At 42.4% G+C, this 25,565-nt stretch overlaps 1 protein-coding gene and 1 pseudogene across 3 annotated transcripts; both read right to left on the bottom strand.

The window, feature by feature from the left end:
• Positions 1–23,601, bottom strand: Ifit2 (interferon induced protein with tetratricopeptide repeats 2). 3 transcript variants are annotated; one of them, XM_021152297.2, is made up of 3 exons: positions 23,230–23,601; positions 5,956–6,107; positions 1–3,276 (listed from the first exon to the last, which is right to left on the bottom strand). In XM_021152297.2, exons 2-3 carry the CDS (start codon positions 5,958–5,960, stop codon positions 1,869–1,871), a joined length of 1,413 nt encoding a protein of 470 aa, XP_021007956.1. In that variant the 5' UTR covers positions 5,961–6,107; positions 23,230–23,601; the 3' UTR covers positions 1–1,868. The 3 variants fall into 3 exon arrangements, with proteins under 3 accessions (XP_021007956.1, XP_029328681.1, XP_029328682.1); XM_029472821.1 differs by lacking the exon at positions 23,230–23,601 and adding an exon at positions 9,750–9,821; XM_029472822.1 differs by lacking the exon at positions 23,230–23,601 and adding an exon at positions 8,053–8,097.
• Positions 9,801–25,217, bottom strand: LOC110286027 (annotated as a pseudogene).
• Positions 25,218–25,565: the final 348 nt, after the last annotated feature.

Genomic DNA, 25,565 nt, shown 5'->3' with positions numbered 1-25,565 from the left:
TAAAAAGAACAGACAGGTAATGCTACTCTTTATTATCAATACTTGAGTCTAAAAAAAAAAAAACGAAGGTACAGTAAAGTTCAGATGAACCAGAGTATAGCTTAATGTTACATTATGTGTTGCTTATAAACAAAGTTTATTATTTTTCCAGAAATTCAAATGGTGAATATCGATGGATTTAATGCATAGAGAACATTTTCATTTTTAAATTATGAAACACTGTTACAGCTGTTAAAATGTTAAGTTTTAATAATCTATGAATCATGGATGTTTTAATTGCTGAATAAAATGTTCATATATACATAGAGACAAGCTGAACCCAGTAGAGAAACATTTTTGTATCCCAGTGTGTGGCTGACAGTCTCATACTGGGCCACTTGACTCTGTCAATTCACACCAACCTTAACATTTAGGCCCTTCCAGATCTACCTAGGAAATGGCAATTATCAAGTTTGTGGTGTTTCTGTAGTTTTTTTTGTTCAGAGTTATAGAAATTATTTATATCCCTTGGTGTGACACATTTCACATCGAATAAAACAACTCAACTCTAGTATCCATGACATTTTCAAAGTCCATTGACCCAAGCATCAATCCAAGATATTCTAGGCAGCTGCCTTTCTGGCATCTGCAATATGGGTTCATTATAGCATTTCTGAATAAACTATTTATTTGACAGAGAAATCTTCCTAACAGTGACTATAAACTTTTTCCTCATGAGTTTATAATCATCGAGTATAAATCAGCAATCCCTTCGTCCCCACTGAGGTTTCCACACTCTTGAAATCAATGTTTATATGAATTGTCATGATGGTAGACAGAGTCCCCCTTCTTTTCCTACAACTATATAGTCCTAGGAGGGCAGAGTAGGGAGACATCTTCCCATGCGACTCCCGGAAGTCTGGTGTGGCTGCCTGAGTCTACTGCTTTGCACAGATGTGAGCCTTCTGACTTACCCTGTTCTCACTTTTTCGAATCCTGCTGCCATCTGAGCTAATGGAACAGTTGAACTCATGTGTGGGGGACACCATAGATTGAGAACTGGCTAGTAAATTGGAGGAATGGCTTGGTCCCACAACTTTTGTTGTTTGTTTTTAGACCTGGGACTCACTATTGAATTTCTATTTTGAGCTCAATTAATATTGAACATTATTTGGTAAGTCTTAAAGTTATTCAATAAAGCAAAACCTCTCCCTTCTGTGTTTTTATATCTGTGTGATAGTAATGGTTATATAGACATATACTCACCCAAACTAACAAGGTAATGTACATAATCATTAAATATTAACACGTATAATTCTCACCTCCCACCATCCCTTCCAGGTCATGCTCAGGCTGACCTCAAGTTCACTGTAATCCTCCTGTCTCAGATTCCAAGTGCTAGGATTACAGTCCTGAGCCACAGTCTCTGACTCCTCAGCTTTTTGATGGACACTATTATCTATGAAGAAAAGGCTGTGCAATATCTAAAATAATTCAAGGATGGAACACTCACCCACGTAAGGAATTTGGCTGCTTTATACAAATACTGAAACAAGCCCAAGACAATCCTCCACGGGGTGGGGGGGGGGAAGGGGGAGGGATTAAAGAATTACTACTGTGGAAACCATTTTTCCAAAAAAAAATTGAAAGAGCTCTAGGCTGTTTGCCAAGATCCTGTATCTATCCCCTCATCTGGTCCCTCTCCCAGACCATCCCACGATCCAGAAACTCAGGTGCTAGAATCTGATAGCAGGGTTCCCCAAACTCCTGACAAATACTATAGTCAGTATGATAGCCCATTCTTGGTCCAGGAAGCGGTTAAGTATTTTGAATGGCAGCTTGGTAAGGGTTTTCCTTTTCATTCCAGCAGTAAGCCGGGTACCACATCACTAGTATTCAGCACCTGCTTCATCCAAAGATGCTGGAGGTACCTGGTTTGCAGAGTCCACTCCCCTCTCAGAGTCTTTATCAGCTTGCTGACCTTCTTCATTCTCCCGAAGAAATGCCAAGATGTGCAAGGCCTCAGAATCAGACTCATCTTCATGAAGCCGCCTTAGGGCAATTCTTTGAAGTTTCTTTCTCATCTTTTCTTTAGGCAGTGTTTTCTTCTTTATTTTCACACCCTCCATATAATGGTAGATAGCCTTGTCTTCACGCTTCATTTGGAAAAACTGAAAGTTGCCATACCGAAGGTGGAGTAACTGTTTAGGGCCAGGAGGGAGATCCTTGCTCAATTCTTTCTGGAAGTAGTAATCGGCTTCGTCATACTTCTTTGCTATGGCATAAAGATCAGCAAGGAAGCTACAGGAATATTCAAGCATCTCCTTGATTTCCTCTGCTTTCCGTAAGTGATTCACTGCTAGTTGTATTACTTCCTCTAACTTCTTCCGATCCCCATTAAACACCATTTCCCTTCTGTTCAACATATGATGGACTTTTGACCTATAACAGCACCCAATATAGTAATGCACATAAGCGTTGTTTGGTAGCTTTTCCAAAGCCTTTCTAAGCAACTGTATAGCTCTGTCTGTTTCATATACCTTGCAATAAAACCTGGCTGCACTGAGGAGTGTATCTATTGCACTTGGGTCTTTCTTTAAGGCTTCTTCAACCAGCGCCTTTGCTTGGTTTTTATGTTCTGCGTCAAGCTTCAGTGCCAAGAGGACTTTAACATAAGTGTTGTCAGGAGACAGTTGAATGGCTTGCTCCAGAGAGTCAATATAGTCATTCCTTGCTGGCCAGTCATCCAGACGGTAGTTCGCAATGGCCCATCCAGAGGTGAATTCTGGGTTCTTCGGGTCCTTTTCCAAAGCCTTCTGGAAACACACCTTCACTCTCTCGTTTTGGTTCTTGGTACACTTTAATCGGGCCCACCCCTCCTCACAGTCAAGAGCAGGATTCTCAATCCTGTAGGGACTGGAAAACTTCTTGCAGACCTGTTCCACTTTATCCAGATAAGCCTGAGCTTTTGAGAACTGGCCCATGTGATAGTAGACCCAAGCATAGTTTCCCCAGGTGACCAGACTTCTGATTTCGACTTGGTCAGGATGCTGTTGCTGGATGAAGCCCTCAGCTTCCCCTAAGCATTGCAGTGCTGCCTCATTTAGACCTCTGCAGTGCTTTACATAGGCCAGTATGTTGCACATGGTGGCTTTAAACTCACTGTTCTGAAACTCATCCTTGTTAAACACCCTGTCCTCAAACTCATCCAAGGACTCATCTTCTGCTATCAGGTTCCAGGTGAAATGGCATTTTAGCTGTCGCAGATTGCTCTCCAGTGACTCCTTACTCGCTGTACTGTGAGACAGACAGACAGAAAGAAAGACAGTCAATATGGGGACACATCACCTGTTTGCCTGGCAAGGAGTGAGATCACAGGGAATCTTCTTCTCCCTCTAAATGATGTTAATCTAACCCTGACCAAAGAACATGGTCTCCTTCCCTTTCTTTCAGTGTTTGACATGTCTGAATTACTACATGGGGAAGTGGGGGTTTGCTCATTATAGGCAGTAGGATTTTCAGAACGTGGAGAGTCAGCCCTAGGTGGAGGTTGGGTTTCCTTGCAAGACTGCTTCTGTGAGTTAGCTCTTCTCTTTGCTTTGGAGGGCCTTTGGGCTCCCTTGAACCTCGCACATCCAGTATTCCCACTTTGACTTTATGTTACACATGCTCTAGTCCCCTCCTCTCCCCCTCTCTCTTAATGCCTCTTTTCTGTCTTCTCCTGATCCCATTTCTACTTTCATGACATCTTACACACATTCGCACAAATACATATATGTAGAGCTAAGATTTACGTTTGAGAGAGAACATGTTGTTCTCTCTCTGAGTCTAGATTTTCTTACTTAATATATTTTTCTAGTTCCATCCATTTTACTGCAAATTGCATAATTTCATTTTTTTTATTTTAAAAATGCATTTATAATTGAGTCTCTATCCTCTTTCCCCTCCAGTTTCTCATTTGTCTCCCCCTCCAACTCCTCCTATTCTTCCTCACCCTCAAATTAATAGCCACTTTTTCTTTGAGTAACTTTTTTATTCACACAAACCTATAAATATAATCTGTGAACTTCACCTTCTGTGTGCATTTGTTTTTAGGGCTGAACATTTTGTTGAGTAACCAATTATATAGCACCTCCTGGGAGAGGTAAAATTCCATTGTATGTACCACACATTTATAACTCATTCATCAGTTGTTGAACATCGAGGCTGATGCCATTTCCCTGCTTTTGTGAGAAAAAAAATATTTTTGCAAAGAAATCATGGATGAGTAAATATCACTGTAATAAGATTAAAGTACTCTTGGGTATCTGCTCATTTTAACTGCTTGTGTCTTACTTTTAATCATCCTTGATTTTTTTATTTTGCTCATTTTATCATCTTTGGAATATTCCACCTATTAATTATATTCTATATGTTAGCAAAGCCACTAACTTTTATTTCTGGATGCACTGTAGTCTCCATACCCTCCTTTGTTTGTACTTCTTACACTGATGATTTCTCACATAGGTAATGAACTAATCCTTTTACATTTTTCTTTTAATTTCCCTTTTAATTTTATTCTTCTCTCTTAGGTTTATATTTTAAACCTGGGATAGGAAGTATGGCTAGAGGGGAGGCTTCTAGGCATCTAGCTCTTTTTCTTTAGGGGGAGAACTTTTTTCAGGTACCATGTGACTCTTAAAGATTTTTCCATCCTGTAAAATTCCCTTCAGTCTTATCCTTAACTAGATAAACAAATAAGCAGAAAACAAACTAAGCCAGCACCGAAGCCTCTGGAACCCTGTGGAGTCTCGCATATCCTTTCTGTGCTGTGTAAGGTCAGCACCAGCTGTGGATTCTAGTATAACACTTTCTGACTTGTAAGGCTCATAACCAGAAAGCCATGCCAAGTGACAGGGATTACATTTGAACTGTATTGACTATACTCAACCCCTGTATTTAAATTTTGATGTTATGCCTTGCAGCCATCAATGCTTTGGTTAGGCCAGAGTTAGGGTTACTACACAGAAAACAGACCTGAAAGGCAGTTATTCCGTTACAGGCACTTAATTCCACTGGGCTCTCCAGGGACCTAGCAATGGCTTCTGCTATCATCTGCTGCCACCAGATGTTCCAGGTGTGTGTGCTGAGTATAAAAGGATTGCTTCTGCCACTCTATCACTCTCTGTTCCCACATGTTCCTTCTCTCTCTCTCTCTCTCTCTCTCTCTCTCTCTCTCTCTCTGTCTTTCCTCTCTCTCCCTTCCTCTCTCCCTCTCTCCCTCTCTCCCTTTCTTTGTTCTCTGTCCCCCTTCTCTGCCCTCATGGCTCTGCTTCTGTCTGTCTGCCTCTACACCTTCTCCAGGTTCTCCCCTCCCTTCCCTCAAATAAACTCCCTTCACACCAGATCTGATGTATGACATAACTTCTCAAGGAACACTTTGGCACGGATCCTCCAGATATCTCCTCACCACATTATATGAGCTAGTTTTTTTTCCTGTGCTCTGTTTAGTTAGCAACACTATTGCAATTCTGAGATTAATTCGGCAATTACATGTAAAAATCAGATTAGCAGGGTTAGTAGTCTAAATACAACTTTAACAACAAAGAAACCTGAAAGGGGAATACTTCTTTTAAATAATATTCTTATTAGATACCCTCAATTTAATCTTGAGAGAGAGAGAGAGAGAGAGAGAGAGAGAGAGAGAATTACCAAGAGCATTTCCCCCTGGCACATCTTTACAAGAAGCTCCTGCTAGATCAGATAACTCTTTCTGACTTCAGCTCTCAGTGGCCAGGTGAGCAACAGATCTGGGCATTCTGGAGGAAACAACAGAGCAGCTTTCTGACTTATTTATAGCTATAGAGACAGAGGTATAAAAAGGTAATACACAAACACAGAGGACTGGCTTCTCTTGGGACGGTGGCTGTTTAGGATTTGCATCTGTCATTAAGGCTGACTACAATTCCCACATCAGCAGAAAAAGGAAGGACTTACCTCATGACTGCTGTGTAACTGTCTGCTGTGTCAGAGCGCTCAAAGCAGGGCTGCAGCCACACTCCAGGCAACCTCTTCCTCTGCCTTCTAATGAAGTGCTCCAGACCTATATATAGGAGCGGCTGGTTTCTTTTCCTGCTTCTGTGCAGCACCTGACCCCAAAGAAGAGAAATTGAAACCAGAAAGTAAAACTGATGTCACTTTTTATGGAGAAAAGGGTGAAAAAGAGCCAAGCCTTTCAGGGTCAGGCTGATGTCTTTGATCTGCTATGTGAAGAAGGGAATCTTTACAAACACACACACACACACACACACACACACACACACACACACACACACACACACCCTGAATTCTACTGCATCATGACCAACATAGCTTATCCTCTATCCTCAGGATCCATTAGGAATCCAGGGAAGGGAGAGTTTCTGTTTCCCAGTGCAGGGGTTTGTGTCTGTTTTATCTGCTCAACTGGAACTCCTTTCCTTCAAGGTTAAGTGCACACTGCATGACTCCCAGTGCAGATGTTGAAAGAATGGACTCAGAGCTCCAAGTCAGAGCTTTGGTGTTTATCTATCTGCCTTTCTATGCCGATTTCCAGGGGAGATTACCCTCTGCCCCAGCTTTAGCGTTTCCTGTTTTGAACTGAGAACAACACTGTTGCCTGATCATGGTGATGGGAGGAGGATTAAGTGGGTCCAGGAGGAGATGCTGTAGAATTATGCTTTAACTTAGTAACCAATATAATTAGTAAGGAGAATCATTAACCGGAGACCCAAGGGGCAAACTGTGGATGCTTGCTTTTTCCAGAGTTGGAAATTCTCTGATCCTTCATGACTTGTCATAATTACTAACAGTTCTGAGGCAAATAACCCTGAACCCTTAAGGCATTCTAGATATTCCTGACTCCCTTGGGATTCACATGTGGGGCAGCTTATTAGTCACCACGTGCATATCCAGATGTGCAGCAGCTGTCATTGTAGGCCTCGCCCTTTCCTTATTTATGCTTGTGTTGGCTAATCTTGCCAGTCTGCTTGGCTCAGTAAAACACACTACCTGTGTCTGGGGAAATGTTTCCAGAAACACTGGGAAATGTGAAGACAAATAAAACAGAGAAGGCCTAATCTCAATGTAAGCAGTACTGTCCAATAAGATGAAGCTGAAACATGGCAGAAGGGGGAGCTAGCATGAGTGCCTATGACCAACCCTACTTGACCACTTGAGCATTTGGAATGCTGCCCTCACCCATGAACTCCTGTTCTTCAACCTTTGAACACTAATTCCAACCAGGAACTCTTCAGGGGCTTTCTAGGCCTCAGCCCTGGAATGGGATGCCACCATTGATCCTTCCTGTTCTCAGGCATCGAGCTATTTGGCCTGAACAGCCACTGGTTCCCTGGCCTCTCTACTGATGGACCTTGTGGGACTATCCAATCTCTGGAGATACAAGGCAGCCGAATTGACACATCCCATGTTGTAAACGCGTTGGAAACCTCTGACCAGCATAATATTCTTGAAGACAAAAGAATTACGGAACATACAGACCCAAAAGCCAAAAGGTAACTACCCAATTCCTGACATCTTTAACATAAGGACATGATATAGGACAGTAGTCTCCAGAGCAACTGAGGACGCTGAGGTATGTTACTTAGTTTCTTAGTTATTGTGGGCTTTTCTGACTATTGTAGAAGCACATTCATAGTTTAACTCATTTACTTTTAGTTACATTATATTAGTTACACTGATCGCAGTTAGAAACCACATTTTAATTCAGCCTATAATGCCAAGTTTCTGGTTCTGTTTACAAGTTTTTATATTTGATTTAAATATATTTATTAAAATGTATTTATGTGTATAAAAGTGCTAAAATGGGGACTGGGAAGATGCTCAGTGGGAAAAGCATTTGTTATACACATGTGAGTGGGTAAGTTCTCTTCCAAAGGGGCCATGGAACTATAATTTTTTTTCAAATCCTATTTTGAATGACAATTCTTAAATGTTTTAACCTCCCTTGTAGCCCACCATCCACCAGAGGTAGTGGGAAAGAAAGGATTCAGGCGAAGTAGACCTGTTTAGAAAAGGTTCTTTGGAGCAACTCACATCCGTGTTGTCTGGAAATTGGCAGTTTAGTTCAGAGGTCAGCAGTGGCAGTTCGATGGACTCGAAAACACTTCACAGATACATCAGCAGTACAGTTCAGTACAGTCCAGATAGCAACAGCATTGACATAGCAGAGACAACCAGGCCTCTGTCTTGGGTCAAGTCAGCAGGAGGGACTAGGAGGAATTCCAGGAGAAGCTCCGTAACTCTGTAGAGTCCTATTTATACCCTCCAAACATCATGTGTCCTCCATGTACCTTAGCATGTACATTCAGTCAGCCCAAGCCCACAGAATCCTGACAAATGGAGCTCAACTACACAAAGTAAGGTAAACCAATACACGGGTGTTGTTAGCAAAGAATCCTTCATCACATGCCCTTCCGTGTGCTTGCTTTAGCAGAACATCCTCTATCCTGTATCTGTTTCAGTGTCCTCCACATGTCTGTCTTAGCCTTTCATATCTGTGCCCACTGTAGTGAAATGTCTTTCCTTCACATTTCGGCCCCAGCAAAACACCATCCAACCAACTTTCCAAAGAAAAGTTTGGAAGTTTTCACTTCGGGGCTATGTCTCAAAGACTTGGTTGCCAGATGTTGGTGCTAGTGAGTCCAATGGAAAGAAATTAGGTCATTGTTGGCATGCCTTTAAAAGGGGTTTTGGGGATAGTAGACTCTTCCTGTCTCATTCTTTACTTCCTGGTCATGAAATGACAAGAGCTTCCTCTGCCCTGTTCTCTCCACTGTAATTTGTTTGCTATAGTGAGTTACTGTTTAATACCAGGAGCCAAGGTAAATCTTTTCTCCCTTTAAGATGGTTGCGGGACTGTGATAGGCAGCCTATTTTGGTTGAATGGGGCTTGTTCCAGTGACCCAGTAGAAAACTCTACAAGAGATGGAAAGGTGAGTCCTGGTCCCAGAATCAGGAACCTGAAATCTCAGAGCCCCTAACTCTATAATTCTGTGACTATCAGTCATGCAGACAATGTCCTAAGCTTCTGACATTCTGGCTAGACTCCACCCCCACAGTTACCTGACTATAACCAGGTATGCTCCACCACACAGTTACCTGGCAACTGTAAGATAGCTCAGCCCACTATAAGAAGGGCTCCTCGGCCCCTCCTCTCTCTCTTTAGGTCCTCACCTTTCTTACTCTCTAGCCCTCCTTCTCTCGTTCCCTCTCCCCCTCTCTCCACATGGCCATGGCCGCCTTCTCTCTTTCTGCCTTCTCTCCTTTCTCCCTGCCTTTCTACAATAAAGCTCTAAAACCATAGACTCTGATCATCAAGGCCCGCTGTGCTTGAACGATGGAATAGGCTTTCTCCTAAGGAGCAATGTTTAACCTCCTGCCGGAAGGCCATACTATGCTCCTGTCAAGGACCTGACCAAAGACTCTGGCCCATTTGGGAACCATCCAGTGCCCCTTTTCCCCCATCCTCTCCTCCCTTTGGCCCCGGGGCCCAGTGCTGCCCCCAGCCCCATTCTGTTCTCAGCTCTTCCACGGTATCCAGTGCCTGGCGGGAGGTGGGGTGTTGAGGCATAGAGTCCAATGACCCAGAAGAAATGAAATGGGATTAATACTGTTTTCATGGAAGCAGATTTGCTAGTATAGTAGTTGCTTCTCTCTCTCTCTCTCTCTCTCTCTCTCTCTCTCTCTCTCTCTCTCTCTCTCTACCTCTTTCAATCTCTTTGCTCTTTCACCTTGAGTTTGTTCAGCAGGAATGCTCTTGAAGGGATGTACTCCTCCATCTCCTACATTCCAGCCTTCTGAACTGTGAGGAAATAAGTTTCTATACATTATGTGTTATCTAGTCCATGACATTCCAATATAAAGAGAGGGAGACTAAGAAATTTCTTTTTTGAGATTAAAATAATTATGTATATTTTGAGTATGTGTTCTTATGTATGGGTGCCAGTGAACGCCAGAAAAAAAAAAGCATTGGCTCCCCTGGAATCACATTATAATTGATTGTACTCCCAATGTGGGTGCTAGAAACAAAACTCTGATCCTCTGCAATTACAGGAAGAAAGCACTCTTAACCACTGAGCCATTTCTCAAGCCCACTAAGAAACTCTTTAACAATAAATTTTGAGATTGCAGTTGGGCCGTCTTTGACTGGGAATTTGACACAACTAAAAGACTTTTCTATATAGCCCTAAGCAGAAGAGAAACTTAGAAATAAAATTTATATTGGGGAAATTGCCCCCTGTTCTTCATAGAACACTAAGAGTATTTGTTTTACTCATTCATTCATTCATTCATTCATTATCCATTCATATAGTCAATAAATGAGTACAGTGTGCTAGGTACCTCGCATTTGCTTTCTACATACGTGCAATGTATCAATCAGTTCACAATGTCTCTGACTTCATGGATTCTACAATGTACCAGGAAACAAGCCAATACGCAGGACTGTTATGGACTGAATTATGTCCCTCTTTTCTCCAGAAAAGTCACATATTGACTGTTTAGTTCCTCTTGGATGCAAGGATGTGTAATAAAGAAACTGCTGATGTGACAGCTCCATGACATGCTTAAGGTTTTTACTATAGGAGAGAGAGAGAGAGAGAGAGAGAGAGAGAGAGAGAGAGAGAGAGAGAGAGAGAGAGAGAGAGAGGGAGAGAGAGAGGGAGGGAGGGAGGGAGGGGGAGAGGGAGAGGGAGAGGGAGAGAGGGAGAGAGGGAGAGAGAGAGAATCTTGAAGAATCTAGAGCAGAGAGTGAAAAAAGTAAATTTCCTATGGTTAGCATTAGGGAAATGGGAAGATGGGAGAGAATAGTGGAGTTGGTGAGATATAGCACAGTAAGAGAGGCAAGAGACAGGAGTAAGTGGACAGCAAGATAGATAGATAGATAGATAGATAGATAGATAGATAGATAGATAGATAGATATAATAGATCTATGATAGAAAAGATGAAAGACAGATGGATAATAGGTAGATTGATTGATATATAATAGATATATAATAGATTATAAATAATAGATAAATGATAGATAATAGATATAAGATAGATAGATAGATAGAGAGAGAGAGAGAGAGAGATAGATAGATAGATAGATAGATAGATAGATAGATAGATAGAGATAGAGAGATAGATGATAGACAGATGGATAATAGATGATAGGCACAGGTGAAAGACAGATGGATCATAGGTAGATTGATTGATTGATGATAGATAATAGCCATGATAGGCAGGTAGATATAGATAGATAATATATATATGATAAACAGGTAGATGATAGATGGATGATAGATAAACAGACACACAGGTAAATGATAGGTGGATGATAGATAGACAGACAGGTAGGTAATAGATAGATAGATAGATAGATAGATAGATAGATAGATAGATAGATAGATAGATAGATAGATAGATGATAGATAGATGAGTATAGTGAGAAAAACAAGAGCAGAAAATAGTAGGAACAGCCAGGTTATAAGAAGGATAAGTAGCTGACTTGAGGGTAGCCCATAAGCTGGAAGGAGTTTAAGGCAGAAGAAGAGGTGAGAGTGGTCAAGATGTTAGCACAGACTTTGAAATATATAGCAGGCGCTTGTGAGGCTGCTAGAGCTCAGAGGCCAGCATGGGTTTTGGTAGTCAGACAGGTGCCATGGATAGCCAGAGGTAAGGGAAATGACTCTTTTTGACAGATGGGAGTTGAACTGGTTCACAAGTTTCTGAGCAATTTTGCCTTTTCTCTAACCACCAGAAATCCTTCTATAGTCTAGGTTCTGTGCATTTCTTGATACATGAACTGCCTTTTGGATTTTAGACAATTAGAGTTTCCTTTGGGCCTGCTTGACACCAGTGTAACTTAGTTTGGAATATAGCCCTTAACTAAGTGAATGAGATTTGATAAGGTTATGACACTGAAGGGGAAATTATAATCCAGAAGCTAAATAATTACAGTAAACATGACAAAGATCATTTGGACAGCTAAAGGCTATGTGGACTGGAGAGATGGTTCAGTGGATAAGAGCACTGACTGCTCTGCTCTTCCAGAGGTCCTGAGTTCAGTTCCCAGCAACCACATGATGGCTTACAGCCATCTGTAATGGGATCAAGTGCCCTCTTCCGATGTGTCTGAAGAGAGGGAGAGTATACTCACATACAAAGAATAAATAAATATATATTTTTAAAAAGCTGTACTAGTTAAGAAAATCATGTGAACAGGTAGTTTAAAATCTTACAACTCATAATAATGTAAGAAATGCCTAATGAACAGATAATGTTTTAATGCTACTTAAAACGATGTAGTGACGTGTTTTCTAAAAACTCAGTAGCATTAAGGATGTGACAAATGAGAGACTTTCACAAGAGTATGCCTGGAGGATGTGCAATGGGGGCCTCATAGGGCATGGTGGTAAGACAGAGGGGAGCTTTTGGCATAAAAATTTGGATCTTATGAATGTGTAGATCAAATATTCAGTCAAGGATGTGTATGTCAGGGGTGTGTGTGTGTGTGTGTGTGTGTGTGTGTGTGTGTGTCCTGCTTTGTAGTCAAGGGTGGTCAGGAACTCACTGTATAATACAAGTTAAATATTGGACTCACAATCCTTCTGCCTTAGCATCTAGAGAGCTAGAATCACAGACATGAGCCAACATGCCCAACTTATATTGGTCTTTTGATATGTCAACATGACTAGGGAACAGTTTCCAGTTACTGATGCAAACATTAGTCTCGGCATTGTTAGCCGGGCCAATTTTACACTTGATTAAAGTCTATGTAGTTAACTTTTAGTAGGAAAGAGTACCCCTGTTCATCTGCCTGAGCTCAAAACAACTAATAGAGAAGATTGAAGAGTAAGAGCCTCCCTGAAGAAGATACTCTGTGGATAGCAGTTGTCCCACTGCAGGAGTATATGTTAGTGTGTACATATACATGGTTTTGGGTGTAAGTGTGTGTGTGTGTGTGTGCGCGTGCGCGCATGTGCATGTGTGAGTGTTGGGTGGTGAGCTGTGACAGGCAGCCTGGTCCCTGGTTGAACTCAGTCTTTTAAGCAGATATCAAAATCTAGCACTTTTGAAAAAAATTGAGCTTTCCAAACATACTAGATCCAATTTCAAAAAAAAAAAAAGAATTAATTCAAGAAAAACAGCAATGTAGGTTTTACCTAGTGGTCCCAGGCTGGCAGCTGCCCTGTTCTCTTCCACTGTTCTGCCTGAGGCAGATTTGCTGCTCAGAAATCTACCCAAGCTGACTGTAGATTCTGAAGAGAAGGAAACATGGAGCTGTTGATAAAGGGTGACTACACATGCATTTCCAATATGTAGTAGAAAATTATCTTGCCAAAAGAAAAACAAAGTCAACTTTCAGCCTCATTGGCTTCCTGTTGAAGGAAAAAGATGCCTGAAGGAGCCTTGGACTTCCTGTTTGTGAACTCATCCAGAATTGAATGTTTTGGAGGAACTATGAGCAAGCAAGTTTAAAGGGAGAGAAATACAACTAGAGGGAGGTTCAGAAGTGTAACACCAGAGAAGTAGAGATCTAAAAATGGCTGCTTGATACAGATGATGTCAGAAGACCAGCTGTTAACACTAATTGATATTATATAATATATTCACTAGCTGATAAGAAAGAGAAATTTTGTTCAGGTCTTTGGAGGGAGCAAGAAATTTGTTGTATGTGATAACCACACCCGATAGGGCCATTTGTTGTGTTTTATAAAAAGATAAGGAGAGAAGGAATGTGTGTGGGGCATGTGTAGTCAGGTATCAGGGAAGGGGGTACCTCCTCAGGCCCATGCTGAGGAATTCCTTCCTCCTGAGGGACAAGCCACAAACCTGTATAGTATAGGATAGTTTATTCAGGTGATGGGGAAGGGAGTTAAGAGTGTAGTAGAGGCAGAGAAAGAGAGAGAGAGAGAGAGAGAGAGAGAGAGAGAGAGAGAGAGAGAGAGAGAGAGAAGCTGAACAGTCTTACAAGGAGCCAAGTTCAAGTTCCTACATGGCTGTTGCTAGGTAACCCCCCTTAGGCAGAGCCTAAAGGAGTTGTTAAAAAAAATCACACCTTAAGCTTTTTTGTGCACCTGGACTAGAATGATTGCTGCCTCGAACCCCTTTCCTAATTTGTACTTCTTAGGTTTCAAATCTCGGAAGATGATTGAAGTTCCTATTTAACAGATCAGTGGGGACTCCCTGCAATCCCTTAGTCCTTCCTAGTTGCAGTGCCCTCCTGGCTGGCTTACCCCACTCCTTACCCTGAACTCTCCTGTTCGGGGTTGAGCTGCCCTTCTCCTAACTACCCTTCTCTGTATAATCCATCCATTTTGGTTACTGGCTCTCTTTGTACCTATGGGCCTTGGGACTGCTGCAGCTGGTCACCCTCTCTCCCCTCTCTCTTCCCCTCCCCCCTCTCCTCACATGGCTCAGGGTCATGTCCACTCTGGACTGCCCCAGATGCCCCTGCTTCTGACTATGCTCTCAAACAGACAGACCTATAATAAACTTTCATCTCCACCCTATCTGGGAGAAGTCATGTTCTTTTCCATCTCTCTATCTCTCTATCTCTCTATCTCTCTATCTCACTATCTCTCTATCTCTCTATCTCTCTATCTCTCTATCTCTCCATCTCTCCATCTCTCCATCTCTCCATCTCTCCATCTCACCATCTCTCTATCTCACTATCTCACTATCTCTCTATCTCTCTATCTCTCCATCTCTCCATCTCTCCATCTCTCTATCTCTCTATCTCTCTATCATCTCTCCATCTCTCCATCTCTCTATCTATCTCTCTATCTATCTCTCTATCTCTCCATCTCTCCATCTCTCTATCTCTCCATCTCTCTATCTCTCTATCTCTCTATCTCTCTATCTCTCCATCTCTCTATCATCTCTCTATCATCTCTCTATCTCTCTCTCTCTATCTCTCTATCTCTCTATCTCTCTATCTCTCCATCTCTCCATCTCTCTATCATCTCTCTATCATCTCTCTATCTCTCTATCTCTCTATCTCTCCATCTCTCTATCTCTCTATCTCTCTATCTCTCCATCTCTCTATCATCTCTCTATCATCTCTCTATCTCTCTCTCTATCTCTCTATCTCTCTATCTCACTATCTCTCTATCTCTCTCTCTGTCTCTCTGTCTCTCTCTCTGTGTCTATCTATCTATCTATCTATCTAACCATCTATCTATCATTTATTTGTTTCCTTTTGTTTTGTTTGTCTATTTGTTTGTTTAAATTCAGTGGTGTGTCTTAAGAACTGCCTGTCCTTCAGCTCCCGGGAGTCAGATCTAGATTGATGATGTCTATCTGAACTGAGTTTCCATTCTCATCTCTTCCTGTTTTTTGCTCCAGGCTGACACATGCAGGGGACCCTTCACAGATTCAGAGAGCTTTCGCAGCATGTCCAAGGAGGGAAGACTACCTAAATCAAACTACATGTTTTCAGCTCCTTCATTCACCATTGTGTAGAGGTATATCTGTGGGGGATATACTTTAAGGTCCCCGTGGGTTTGAGTGGATGTCAAAGACTTTGGATCATACTTAACTCTATATGCATGTTTTTGTATACATACATGTGATAATAATTTTTCCTTTTATTTTAAGAAGGAACTTCATGGCTTTTGTGCTTTATGGCACTGTTGCACTATGGTGATATTCTTCAGGAAAATAACAGTTATTTGAACACAAACTATGAGATATGATGGTCATCTTGACGATCCTGAGTCAGTGATTACCTAGATGGTAGTATATAGTGCCTAGCTGTGCCGGACACAGGAGATCTATGTCTTGGGTGGGACAGAGCGGGATGGCGGCTGTTTGTTTGCTTTTTGTTTGACGTAAAGTAGCACATGGGGGCATGGTTAAATGGAGTTGCTGATATTTAGAATTTTTTAATCACCATTTTTTTTAATTGCAACTGACTTCAGATAACTGAATCCATGAGCAAATGAAGCTGTCACACCATTCCTCCATCCTTGGCTTCTGTTATTGCCCACAATGCAGTGTTAAGCTGTCTTGTCACTACTATGAACCCTGGATCACTTAGGTACCCAGAACCGGGTTCTTAACCTTGACTCAGGTTAAACTGTCAATCTTGCTCCTTTGCTGGGGACAGGAGTGGAGGGGAGGGTGAGGTAAGGATGGGCAGTGGGGAGTGGAATTTGTGAGTTGTAAGCTTATATTTTCCCTGTTTCTTTCTCAGGGTATGGATAGATTTCTCCATCAGTAGTTTGTTATTATCTTTTAGGCTTAAAGTTCTGGAATACTGTCTAAAGTTACCCTCCCCCATAGGTAACCCCCTTCTCCTGTCTTCAAACACCTGCCACCAAGGATAAAAGTCCATTAGTCACTGATGGCCTCAGGCTCTTCTCACACTCCTCATCCTTATGTTACTTCATTCTCCCTCTGGGCTAGACAAGACCTTTTGAGTTAACCTGGTTTGGAGTAAATGCTCAGTAAGAAGAAAGGAGAGACCTGTGTCACAGACAGGCACAGGAGATCGTAGGGAAGAACCTGTCTCAGTCATCATTCAAGTACAGGGGCTTCAAATGAGCACTGGCAGACTCATGATCAATACAGTTCAAATTGACTCCAGACAAAACTCAGGACCTATACAGTTTAGCATATTTCTACCCTTCTTTTTTTCAACTGGTAGCCATATTCTGGAAACAAATTATCTCCATGATATTTCTAACAAACCATTTGATCATGTACTTCATACATCCTTTTATAAAGCATAAACATTTGTTGGCAAAACAGTCTCATATTTTATATTTATATAGGCAATATGTATTTCAATTTTATATAATGTGCTGATATGATTAGTTTGTAAATATTTACAGAAAGGTAAAATTAGTGATTCATTTAAATATCATTTACAATTACAAGTACTCATATTAGTATATAACATTTAAGTATGTATTTTATATGTAAAGCAATATAATTGCCATATGTTAAATAATATATTAGATATTAACAAATAAAATGTGTGCACAGTATACATATATATTTCATTTGCTTTCATTATTATTGCTTTAATCCTACCTTAAGAGCACATTTTTCAAAATTTCATTAAATTTTATGAGATTTCTTGCTTTCCCAAAGCCTAAAAGATTCCTTGTAGCCTCTCTTATAATTGAACAATTAGGGCTATTTTCAAGTGTCCCAGCCGTGAAGTAAAATATACCTATTTTCTCTCTGTGTGTCCTTGTACTCTCTGCCTCTGCTTCCTGTCACCCCTGTGACAAGGATTATATGAGATTCAACTGAGAGAAGCCAGGATGGCAATGTTAGCAGGGGCTTCCATGTCCGAGCTCTCTGAAGTCAAGAGTCTCTCTGTCTCCAGGTTTGTTTACAGACCTGGGAATGGCTGGAATCTCAGCTATTCTTTGACAAGTCTTTTTTGAGTCAGGCCAACTCTGCACAGGACTAGTCATGTGACTTTTTCAGCTTAGGAAAGACCATTAGAACAGAGAAGCTGAAACCAACCTTCTACTATAGCCACTCCCTGAAAGAAGTGTTCTCTCTGGCTAGAATCCTCTGGCAGCACTCACCAGGGCACTCCCTCCAAGTCTGGTCTGATTCACAAAGGAAAAAGAAACTTAAAGAGCTAGGATGATACTCAGAATGGGCGCATAGCATCTCTTGTGCCTCAAATTTGTGTCACACTCTGTTTCCAGTTCACCTCCCTTGTGAGGAGAAGAATGAGAGGCTCTATAAAGCAAACATAAAAAGAAGGTAAACATGTCCTCATTAGGATAGCAGGGATGGGGATATTATTTCTTTAAAACAACTATGTACTGAAGAAAAAGTGCTCAATCTGCAGTGTTTTGTTTTCCTGGGAGATAAGTGAGTGAAAGAGAACAGGTGGGTGGGTGTGATACATCATACACATGCAATTCCAAAGTCTGGGGTGGCTAAGGCAGGAGGATTGTGAGTTTGTGAGCAGCCAGGCTACATGACAAGACTCTGTTTTAAGGAACAAAAACTAGACTGCCACCAGCGAACTCTAAACCCGACCATGATCAAAAGAAGCTGTTTCAAATAGTTCCCTTAATATACAGAAAACTGCTCCCCCCCCCGTCTTCTTTCTATTTTTCTGAAAAGCTGAGAACACCCATATTTACCTTCTGTCTATTAACCCACCTTTGAGGATTCATCTCTATCCATCCATAAATTCACTAATTGTGTATTCATCAAATCAATATTTATTGAGTTCCAACCGAATTTTAGATAGTGTTCCGTGTCTCCAAAGCTCTAATAATACTTGAAGTGCAAAGAAAGATAGGGACAGTTTTGATCTTGGGAAAGAAAATGATATAATTAAGGTTAAATATTTCTAGAGGGCAGATAGGAGATAAGGGTGGGATTGAACTCATATCAGCTAAAGGTCAAACCACGGAGTGTTTCCAACTGATGTGGATAAACAAAGAGTCAGTAGCCCTACCCTCAGGCTTTCTACATCTTCCAGCCAGGAATCCCGTCATAACTCATTGTTGTGGCATATACATGGTTTGTTCTCCAAAGCCTCCACCCAGTATTGCCAGCTGTGAAGCTGGTCCTTAAAGGTGTAAATGGGGGTGCACTGAGAACACTGAATAGCTCCAGTGAAAAATAATTGTATTCAAACTCCCAAGGCTATCTAGAGGAGATGCGGTTGGGGTAGCAGAGAGAATCAGGTGTATGGGGGTGGGGCGGGGAGGGGGAACCCTCATTGGTTCTTAAGAGAAACAGGTTGGGGCTGGGAGTTTGGGGAGAGCCTTGAACTGGAACGACCAGGAAATTTAGGTGGCTGGGGAGAGGCTAGAAGAGCCCTGTGGTTTTGGTGTCCACCATAGGTAGGTCCATGGGAACCAGATGCCTCATCATCCAGAAGTAAGGGATGATAGGAAAGTGGATCTTTCTGACAGAAAGAACACTCTTCACAGCTCGATGGGAATAATCCACCAGCAGTCCTTCTGTCTCCCTGTCTACCTGTCTAGCCCCAGAATAGCCCAGGATGTCATCATAGACATAGTCAAGTGGGCCTGCCCTTTTGGAGTGCTGGGGAATTTTCTTCAAACCTAATAAAAAGGTCATTGGAACATGAAGGCTCTGACCTATGTAATAGATTAACCAATTGATGGACTCATAACTTGATAGAGTTTCTGCAAATTGGTGGAAACTAGAACCATTCTTAAAGGAAATGGGCCACTGGAGATGGATCCTTCTTCTCAGACCCTTCTCTTACTTTTCCTTAATTCCTGGCAGCCACAGGTGAGCAGTTTCCCCCTGTCACATCCTTCCACTGGGATATTTCTGCCTTGCCACAAGTTTAAATGCAGTGGTAACAGGCAACAGTGGACTGGAGTCTGTACAACCATAAGCCAAAATAAATCCTCTCATCATTCACTCCGCACCACCCTTTTTTTGGGGGAGAGAATACTAACCAGTGAGAATAAGTTGGGGGAATTCCAGACAATAGATTATCCTCAAAACAAATCCCCCATAAACAGACAAACCCAAAGCCTTCCGTGTATTTGCTGTGAGCGATATTACCTAGGGTTGTCTGACTCAGCGTCCCTGAGTTGCAGTTCCTTTACCTCTTTTGAACTCCTTGCAAGCTTTTAAAAGCTACTCCCTAACTCTGAGCCAAGAACTATCTCATGTCTTACATCTACTATATTTAATCTCTGATGTATGTGGTTGTTATCTCTTCTTTAGATGTCTAGCAAGAGATTCCAACGACTCCAACAGGATAGAGGGCTTGCTTGCATAAGACGGTGTCATTTGCTTCACCCATGGCTCTAGAATTAGCACTAAGTGAGCTGAGCAAGCGCCTACAGGTGTGTCCAACCTTTGTCCTGACATTGTCGTCTGTAAAGCTCGTGGTCCAGAACTACACTGTCAACTAACAACCAAAGAAGCCAAAAAAAAAAAAAAAGCCCCACCATTTAACAATGCACTGTTGCAGAGTGGTACAAATGCTGACCAAACTTACACAATTCCAACAATAACTACCCTCTTAATGTACCTAAAGGGCCTGGAGCAATGGCTTCACAATGAGAACCACTGGCTGCTCTTCCAGAGGATCTAGGTTCAATTCCTACTGCCCTCATGGCAGCTCAAAATTGTCTATAGCTCCAGTCCCAGGGGATCTTGCATCCTTTTCTGGCCCCTGAGGGATCTGGCACCCTTCTCTGGCCCCTGAGGGCATTAGGTATGCACACGATGCATAGATATACATTAAGATAAAGAACATATACACAGAAAATAATAATTTAAAAATGTACCAGAAATACCTTTTCTACCTTACAAGTATGGGGTAATTTCAATCTGCCCAGAACCTACATGTTTATAAAATTCTTTATAGCCAAAGCCACTTCAGCTCAACATACTGTACAAATGAACAGGATGGAGTCAAAAGCTCATACTCTGACCTGCACTGCCATCACTGCTTCCCGTAGTCACAATGAAATCTCTGCACATTGCAGACAGCCTGTATTTGAAGCATCTGACATACCTAGGCATAAAATCAAGTCAACCGATAGCCCTGGAGCTGAGAGAGCAAGTAAGATGAACATCTGGGAAAACTCCTATACTTTAAAGGAGTCTAGCGTTACAGGAATAACTCCCACAATGCCAGATCAGCAGAAATGAAAGTAGATTGTTAGCTTTCTAATTCCCAGACTTCTTTATTACTGCTGTGTGATAGTGTGGAAAGAGAAACAGAAACTTAAAGGAATTTTGTCTCATGTGCTTATAGGAGCTGCCTAAACAGTTTCTGCAAGGCTCTTGCTTCATTGCTTAGATTATCAGACGTTTAAAGTCCACAGGGTAGTCAGTAAGGCTGACAAAATGGGGAGAGTAAGGACAGCCTGGTATGTCTCTAGACCAGAACCCAGGGCAGCTCCTATGGCCCCCAACATCTCCTGCAAAGCTGAACCTCCGTCATGGAGCTAAGCACATACCTGGACCAGAGTGTGGAGATGTTAAAGGACCCAAAGGAATGAGAGGCAGTTACAGGTCTGCTGCATCAGGGAGGGGAGCAGGGCAAGGAACACAGTGTGTTAGAAACTAAGAAATGCTTGTTCCCTGCTTCCAAGCATAAAGGTAAAAATGGCTACTTTTTTTTCACTCTGCAAATCGAAGGACATTCTGTGGAAGCAGTGAGATTAGCCAGATTGACACATGTGCCCCAGCTGTGCTTCTGTCCTAACCCAGGCACTGCCCTGTGAGGCTTGCAACACAGAATGCCTTTCCAATGTGAAACGGATGTTGAGGAATACAATACATGCTTTATTTCTGGAAGGATGGCCAAAGAAATAATGCCAACATTGTCCTCTAATAATAGCAGCAGCTGTCAACAAATCAAATCCTTCTGCATCTATGAGTGATCTTAGAGAGAAAAATGCCATGAAACTGCATCTTAGCAGTGCCCATCTCTCTCTCTCATCTGAGCCTGCTGCTCATCTTTTTGTTCCTTGTCAAGGTTCAAAAATCTCTTTACCCGACTTCAGTTATCAGGAAGCAGGATTATTTGTTAAACCCATGGGACAAGATTGAAAATCCTAAGGGACAGACATCAGTCAAAAGCATTTTTCAAAACAAGTAAATAAATACCCTTTATATCAGAATCAAGATTCTATAAAAATGCATCTTGCGCTTTTCAGACATCAGGTACAGAAGGCTGTCTTTGATCGGTGTGTTCCTTTTTCAGAATTGAGCAGGGTAGAGATGTGAACATCTACCTTCGTAGAAGCACGCAAAGTTCCCTGGAGTGCCATAGACAAAGTCTGTCATTGCACCTCTCCATCAAGGTCATTTGTCTCCTCTAGCTATCCCCAGATGATTGACAATGGTGATATCCTCATAAATTTATCATTTTCTTCTGAGCATTAAAAACTGAGTTTACCATGTTCTCTAGCACAAGCAACTGAAGGCAGCAAGTATACAGCTTTTCTTCTAGAAGAATGTAAGACCAGAGACAACCCTTTATTCTAGAACCGTTTTCATTGTTAAATTAAAGTACAACTCAAAGGAAAAATACTGAACTCTTTTAAACAACGGCAAAGCAAACAACCATGTGTGTCCATGCTTTAGCAGTCACGAGTAGTTACTAGCTCTCATGTTTCAAGCATCCCAGGAATTTGAACCATGGCTATCATGATGTTCTGGACCCTGTTAAGGGCCAAATAATAAATATTTTCTCTGGCTTTGTGAGCAACTAGTCCAGTCTGCTGTTGCAGCATAAGAGAGCACCTGATCCAATAAAACTTCATTTATAGAAGCAAATAGCAAGCTGGCCTCCAGGTGGCAGTTTGTTAACCCTTGTTCTATGACCCTGTGTATTTTTCATGCTCAGAGTATCTTGAAGGTCCCATCTCCTCCTGCACGGTCTTTTCAGTCACTGCCTTACTCTTGAATAGCACACTTTTCAGGGTGCCAACGTGTTCTAATTTGTCCTTCTGCTGTCTCGGAGTCTTTGTTAACATTTTACTGAAGTATAAGTGTGATTCAGGCTCATGGCCTCCTGAGATGTTGCTGTCCTGATGTTATTTACACTGCTTGCTTTCAGCACTCCCAAATACTCTCTTCACGGGGACACAAATGCCTCATAGTGCCTTCCTCATCTCTGAACTTCACCCTAATTTGAGATTCCCAGTCCCTACTTCTAACCTTTACCTCTCTTCTTCCTTTACCAACGTTTAAATCCAGAAAATATTTTAGAAAGAAAGAAAGAAAGAAAGAAAGAAAGAAAGAAAGAAAGAAAGAAAGAAAGAAAGAAAGAAAGAGGGAGGGAGGGAGGGAGGGAGAGAGAGAGGGGGAAGGGGGCAGGGAGAGGGCGAGGGAGGGGGAGGGGGGGAAGAAAGAAATTCATTGTATCCACTCTACCTCCACAGAGAGGAATTCCTACATCAGCTGTCATTTTAAAACACCAAACCTGAGGAACACAGGGAGGTTGGGGAGGGGGAGAGACCATTACACATTAACATGTTAATAGACTTACAGAGTTGATAGATTGTGGGGCATTAAAAAGGTTTCTGTAATTTCCGGTGCATTCCTTCTCAAATAAACAACCGGAAGGAAAAACAGCTGTTTTTGAAAGCCTTTGAGTGAGCTGAGGGTGGGTTCTGGATAAAAGGATGGATAGATATATAGCTTAGGACCCAGAGTCCACCACGCGCCCCTAGTGGACAGCCCAGGAAAACAAAAATCGCGTCCACCCACATTTAAGAGCGACGACCACCTACCTCTAAGTCTCATCTTGGTGCATCTTACTGATGGGTGAAAAAGCATTAACCGCAGACGGCAGGAACTTGCCTTTCGGCAGAATGGAGGCTGGCGAAGGGTGCGTGGCCAGTGACTACTCCTCCTGACCGCTGGCTGCTGCTTCCTGCAGCCGGATGTACTCCCTACCCACACTTGGTGCTTTGAGGGATCTACTACTAGACAGGGCTACTCATTAAAAATATCTTGCTTCACTCTCTTTCCTACATATTTGCAGCGTTAGTCGGGTGTGGCTGGAATACCTTAATCCTTTGGGGGGCTCCCCACTGTTTCCTAAAGAGAGCTCCATCTCTCTGGGTCCCCACATCACTAAGGGTGGGAAACTGCACTCACCCAGGCAACCTGGCTCGACTACAGCTCCCAGGGAGCTTTGCTTTGGGGTGGTACTCCATCTTAGTGCTGCTTCCCTCCTACTGTGTCCTGCTGTTGTCGCCAGAGGGTGCCCTTCTCCGCCGCTTTTAGCTTTATTATCCCTAGATGCTAAATTTGAGAGTTTGCAGCAGAAATACTTCCGGAATTGGGAGAGAGACGGTTTTATCCATTCTTCCAGGAAGCTCCCATGAATTTTCCAGCCTCTGGGTCTTGGTGCTCCAGCCCAGTTCTAGCATAGAATTCTCCTTGCACAATGCAAGACCAGACAGGATCCTTTTCTGTCCTTTCCTATTTTTAATGTTTACTGATGTTGCTAACTGAAGTGGATTAATTCGCAGACTGTAACATTCTGGACAGCAGAGATAATACCTAGTTGATTCTTAGAGGATGGTTCACCCGTTTCCAGTTTCCTAGTAGTCCATCTTAGTGAGGGACATGATCCTGAATTGAATTCCTGGATTTAAATTGATATTGAGACTCAACTGGCTTAGGGGAGATGACTTCAGGGGCTTATATCACTTGACTTTAAGCCCTAGGATCTGAGCTGGGATGGGATTTTAATCCCAGGGAAAGTAAAAATCGACTCCTGCAAGTGGTCCTCTGACCTCCGTGTGGTACCCTTGATAAATGGATGGATGGATGGATGATAGATAGATAGATAGATAGATAGATAGATAGATAGATAGATAGATATCCAGAGTGGTGGATAGAATGAAAGATAATGACATTCAAAGTCCTTTAAAAGAAAGTGAGGTTCCAAGGCTAGGATGTAGCTCAGTGACAGAGCTCTTGCCCATGACACTGGCTTCTGTCCGTAGGACTGAAAGGAGATAGGGGATGGGGAAAGGAAGGGAGAGTTTTAGCAGTGAAATGTCATTCTAAGGATCCATCATACCCCTCCTCCCTGTTGCCTGGTGGTTAAACACTTCCGTCTTGTCAGTTTAGTTTCTCTTCTAAATTGAGTCTCCCCCCTCCTCTTCCCCCCCTCCCCTTCCTCCTCCTTCTCCTCCTCCTCCTGTCCACAGGCGATGTGACATTTTAATCTAATACTTAATGCTACACACGGAGTCACAGCTCCCAGAAGACCCCTCCAGGCCAAAGGAAGATCCAGAAATACCTAGAGTTGCTGGTCCCCTGCCTGTGAGAACAGGGGTCAGAAGGTGGCAAAGCAGGGGCCTTCCTGTCACTCATAGATCCAGTCCTGCGCACAACTCTTGTAGTCCACCAGCTCCTCGGGCTGAAACCACAAGCTGGGCTCTCTACAGAACCATTCCTACCAACTTGGATGCAAAAGTCTCCTCGGATGGTCACAGGCTTAGAGTGTGTGGGGTTGGTCTCACTTAGCATCACCCAGACTGTCTTCACAACATTCAGTCCCTCCCGGACCATAGCACACATGACCAACGGTGCGTGTACCTTCATTACCATCAGGCCTGGTGGGCTCCAAACGGGGCTTGTGGGAGAGATCATCAATCAATTTGAATAGAAGGGATTCCGCCATGTTGGTATGAAATTTGTGCGGGCTTTGGAGAACCTTCTCAAGGAGCGCTACGTTGACTCGAAGGACCAGGATCGTCATTTCTTTGTAGGATATTTCTACAGGACCCTTTCCTGGCAGGCAAACACAATGCTGCTCGTCTTATAAGTACAATTGTATTTATTGTATTGTCCCATTCTGACCCCCAAGCCATTCTTTATGGTTTTAAGAGAGGAATGTAATCACGGTACTGTGGGGAGAGATTTAGCTTCTTGTCAAGGGTTCTTAAAAAGCTTTTCCCAGCCGGGCGTGGTGGCTCACGCCTTTAATCCCAGCACTCGGGAGGCAGAGGCAGGCGGATTTCTGAGTTCGAGGCCAACTTGGTCTACAAAGTGAGTGCCAGGGCTACACAGAGAAACCCTGTCTCAGAAAAAAAAAAAAAGCAAAAAA

The sequence above is a fragment of the Mus caroli genome, chromosome 19, assembly GCF_900094665.2.
Source record: "Mus caroli chromosome 19, CAROLI_EIJ_v1.1, whole genome shotgun sequence".
NCBI classification, from domain to species: Eukaryota; Metazoa; Chordata; class Mammalia; order Rodentia; family Muridae; genus Mus; species Mus caroli.
This window is presented reverse-complemented; position numbering and strand designations above follow the sequence as displayed.

Coding starts and splice junctions, on each gene's coding strand:
- Ifit2 (XM_029472821.1), bottom strand. CDS start 9,797: ATGGAGGAGTACATCCCTTCAAGAGCATTCCTGCTGAACAAACTCAAG. Junction 6,108..9,749: donor TCCTGCTGAACAAACTCAAG/GTGAAAGAGCAA, acceptor CTTTGGGGTCAG/GTGCTGCACAGAAGCAGGAA. Junction 3,277..5,955: donor AGTTACACAGCAGTCATGAG/GTAAGTCCTTCC, acceptor TCTGTCTCACAG/TACAGCGAGTAAGGAGTCAC.